This window comes from Psammomys obesus, unplaced genomic scaffold, assembly GCF_907164565.1.
Source record: "Psammomys obesus unplaced genomic scaffold, mPsaObe1.curated_primary_1811, whole genome shotgun sequence".
Classification (NCBI taxonomy): Eukaryota; Metazoa; Chordata; class Mammalia; order Rodentia; family Muridae; genus Psammomys; species Psammomys obesus.
In genome coordinates, this window is record NW_026595981.1 from 26,180,461 (window position 1) to 26,184,597 (window position 4,137).

General features: G+C 61.5%; 1 protein-coding gene across 1 annotated transcript; it reads left to right on the forward strand.

Moving 5' to 3' along the window:
* Positions 1-1,371: 1,371 nt before the first annotated feature.
* On the forward strand, positions 1,372-3,170 carry Fzd2 (frizzled class receptor 2). Its single transcript, XM_055620073.1, has one exon. It carries the CDS (start codon positions 1,401-1,403, stop codon positions 3,108-3,110), a length of 1,710 nt encoding a protein of 569 aa, XP_055476048.1. The 5' UTR covers positions 1,372-1,400; the 3' UTR covers positions 3,111-3,170.
* Positions 3,171-4,137: the final 967 nt, after the last annotated feature.

Consider the following 4,137-nt stretch of genomic DNA (forward strand, 5'->3'; position numbering starts at 1 on the left):
AGACGCAAAGAGCGTCGTTTCTTCGCACAAAACTGCCCATCACCCCCCCATCCCCCCCGCCATTAACTTTCGATTAAGACCTCCTCCTTAGGGCAACTAAACTTCACTTTGCATAATTAAGATTTTCCTCGGAAGGGGTGGGGGGTGGATTGAAACCTCAGCTCCGGGCCTTTCTCCTTCACCTCACCCCACACCCCCGCCCCAACCCCGCAGCCTGGCCTCTGAGTTCCTGAATTTTCTCACTTTGAGGTGCCACCGAACACAAAGAACCATAATGGGCTCCTTTGTGCTCGCTACGGGGCAATTACACCCCGGAGTCCCGGCCCCTTTAAGAGCCTCTTAAAGAGACAGGCTCTCGTTTCTCAGAGGGTTACTTTAGGGTGTGTGTAGGGGGAGGGGGGAGGCAAACTTCTAGGGTTCCTTGTGGGGGGGGGGGGGGGGGGCAGAAGTGACACTTTCTGCCTCGACCCTGAGAGAAGTTGTTGCAAGCTGTTCGCTTACGCGCTCTTACACGGACACACTTATGTTCATGTATATATATATTATTTTAAATCTTGAGATTTTTCTTTTCACTTGGTTTTTATAAAGGGGACTGAAGTGTGTGTGTGGGGGGGAGCGGGGAGTTGTTGAGCGGGGCCGAGAGCAGCGAGCTCCGGGGCCACGGGCCAGGCCCGAGCTTGCTGGGTCACTCCGGGGGACCCGGTCTCCGGACCTCGCCTCGGCGGCTCCGGAGAACTCGCGGACGGAGCAAACAGCCCCTAATATAATAATAGCTTGTCTCTTTAAAAACAGCAAAAGGAGGCGGGGGCCGGGGGGGGAGCAGAGTTTTCTTGGCATCTGGTTTCTGAGCTCATTAGGTTGTGGTCGACCAATCCAGCCCTCGGGGCCGGTCCTCGGGTTTAAATCTGATTGGCCGAGAGCACATTTTGGGACGGGGCAGAGCTCGACGGGGCGGTTTCAAGGATCCCTTCTTTTGGGGGGGCGGGGGGGGGGGGGCGGCTGAGGAGAGGGCGGGGCCGCCAGCGGGGGCCCCCTTGAAACCGACTAATTGGGATCGGAGAGGCCGAGGTGAGGGCTGAAGAAGGCACAAAGGAGTCGCTGGCGGAGGAGGGTGGGGACGAGGGGCAGCCCGGAGGCGAGAGGAGGAGGAAGAGGAGCGAGGGCAGCGGCGCGCCGCGTCTCCGACCCCTCGGTCCGACCGCGGCGAGCCGGCCGGCGGGTGCGCCGCCGCGCGCCCCCCCCCGCCCCGGTCCCCCGCCCCGGCCTCCCCAACTCTGCGGCCGCGAGCAAAGTTTGCCGAGAGGCGCGGGAGGCGGCGGGGAAGGCGCGCGGTGTCCGCGCTGGGGGCGGGGGCTGGGGGGCGCCCGGGAGCCGAGCGGGGGGCGGCGGCGGCGGCCAGCATGCGGGCCCGCAGCGCCCTGCCCCGCCTGCTGCTGCTGCTGCTGCCGCTGCTGCTGCTGCTGCCGGCCGCCGGGCCGGCCCAGTTCCACGGGGAGAAGGGCATCTCCATCCCGGACCACGGCTTCTGCCAGCCCATCTCCATCCCGCTGTGCACGGACATCGCCTACAACCAGACCATCATGCCCAACCTGCTGGGCCACACGAACCAGGAGGACGCGGGCCTGGAGGTGCACCAGTTCTACCCGCTGGTGAAGGTGCAGTGCTCCCCGGAGCTGCGCTTCTTCCTGTGCTCCATGTACGCGCCCGTGTGCACCGTGCTGGAGCAGGCCATCCCGCCGTGCCGCTCCATCTGCGAGCGCGCGCGCCAGGGCTGCGAGGCGCTCATGAACAAGTTCGGCTTCCAGTGGCCCGAGCGCCTGCGCTGCGAGCACTTCCCGCGCCACGGCGCCGAGCAGATCTGCGTGGGCCAGAACCACTCGGAGGACGGGGCGCCCGCGCTGCTCACCACCGCGCCGCCCTCGGGGCTGCAGCCCGGCGCGGGGGGCACGCCGGGGGGCCCCGGGGGCGGCGGCGCCCCCCCGCGCTACGCCACCCTGGAGCACCCCTTCCACTGCCCCCGCGTCCTCAAGGTGCCGTCCTATCTCAGCTACAAGTTCCTCGGGGAGCGCGACTGCGCCGCGCCCTGCGAGCCCGCGCGGCCCGACGGCTCCATGTTCTTCTCCCAGGAGGAGACCCGGTTCGCCCGGCTCTGGATCCTCACCTGGTCGGTGCTGTGCTGCGCCTCCACCTTCTTCACCGTCACCACCTACCTGGTGGACATGCAGCGCTTCCGGTACCCGGAGAGGCCCATCATCTTCCTGTCGGGCTGCTACACCATGGTGTCGGTGGCCTACATCGCGGGCTTCGTGCTCCAGGAGCGCGTGGTGTGCAACGAGCGCTTCTCCGACGACGGCTACCGCACGGTGGTGCAGGGCACCAAGAAGGAGGGCTGCACCATCCTCTTCATGATGCTCTACTTCTTCAGCATGGCCAGCTCCATCTGGTGGGTGATCCTGTCCCTCACCTGGTTCCTGGCGGCCGGCATGAAGTGGGGCCACGAGGCCATCGAGGCCAACTCGCAGTACTTCCACCTGGCCGCCTGGGCCGTGCCGGCCGTCAAGACCATCACCATCCTGGCCATGGGCCAGATCGACGGCGACCTGCTGAGCGGCGTGTGCTTCGTGGGCCTCAACAGCCTGGACCCGCTGCGCGGCTTCGTGCTGGCGCCCCTCTTCGTGTACCTGTTCATCGGCACGTCCTTCCTGCTGGCCGGCTTCGTGTCGCTCTTCCGCATCCGCACCATCATGAAGCACGACGGCACCAAGACGGAGAAGCTGGAGAGGCTCATGGTGCGCATCGGCGTCTTCTCGGTGCTCTACACCGTGCCGGCCACCATCGTCATCGCCTGCTACTTCTACGAGCAGGCCTTCCGCGAGCACTGGGAGCGCTCGTGGGTCAGCCAGCATTGCAAGAGCCTGGCCATCCCCTGCCCGGCCCACTACACGCCGCGCATGTCGCCCGACTTCACCGTCTACATGATCAAATACCTCATGACGCTCATCGTGGGCATCACGTCGGGCTTCTGGATCTGGTCCGGCAAGACGCTGCACTCCTGGAGGAAGTTCTACACGCGCCTCACCAACAGCCGGCATGGAGAGACCACCGTGTGAAGAGGCCTCGCCTGCCGGGCGGCCCCCTCCTCCTCCTCCCCCCCAGGTCCGGACCTCACCGAGCCCTCCTTCCCTCGGGGAAGGGGGTGCGCCCTAACGGACTCCTCTATTTTATTTTTTTAAATAAAGAACAGTTAAAAAAAAAAAAAAAGAAAAGAAAGAAAGAAAAAAAATCCGTTTTATTTTTAGGTCGCTTTTTTAAAAAAAAGAAACTCTGCCCCAACACCCCCCCCACCCCCTACCAGGTTTGTAATTAAAACTGTAAATAGTCTTTGTAAATTTAATTATATATTTTCTATTTAAAAGGAAAAAAAAGGGGGGAGAAAAAAAAAAAAAGCAGCGAGAGCGCCGGGCCTGAAGAAGGGGGTGGGGGAGGAGGTCTCGCCTTTTCTAAGTGCCCTTTTAAAAGCCGCCCTGTGCTCTGGTTCGGATTTTTTGGTGATTTGGCAGGGCTGGGCCTGCTGGGAGAGGCACCTAGCCTGCTCGCTGTTTTTGTTGGCTTAAAGGAGTTGGGAGTTAGTTCCACTCAACTTCTATAAAAGCCAACTTTGCAAGCCTCCTCGCGGACGGGGCCTGTGGAAGCTGTTGGATTTTTTTTTTTTTTTTTTTTTTTTAACAAGACTTGGATTCGTTTTGTTTTATTTTATTTCCCGTTCTCCCCGCTCCACCCTCCCCCCCCCTTCCCTCCTCATTTGTTCTGTCTCCCTCTCTCGATATCTGGAAACCTCCCAATCCAGATGCAGACGTGGAAAAAACATACCGCTTTTAGGGAGAGGGCGGAGACGTGGGGGGGGGGGGGGAACGGCCTCCATCTCCCTCGCCCACTCCCCCGCGGGCACGGAGAACCTTCCGTGGTTTCAGCTCTGGCCCACGTGCAGAGGAAGGACGGCAAGACGCTTTTATGAAGTGTGTTTTGACATCCCCCACACACCATTTTAAAAGCGACCCTCTTTCCCTGGGTTTTAGGGATACCACTAGCCCCTGAAAAGTGTACTTGCAAACCCTGGGGTCTCCTGCGTTTGGGTTT

What these genes read in the sequence shown, in the direction of transcription:
- Fzd2 (XM_055620073.1), top strand. Translation starts at nt 1,401, where the DNA reads ATGCGGGCCCGCAGCGCCCTGCCCCGCCTGCTGCTGCTGCTGCTGCCG.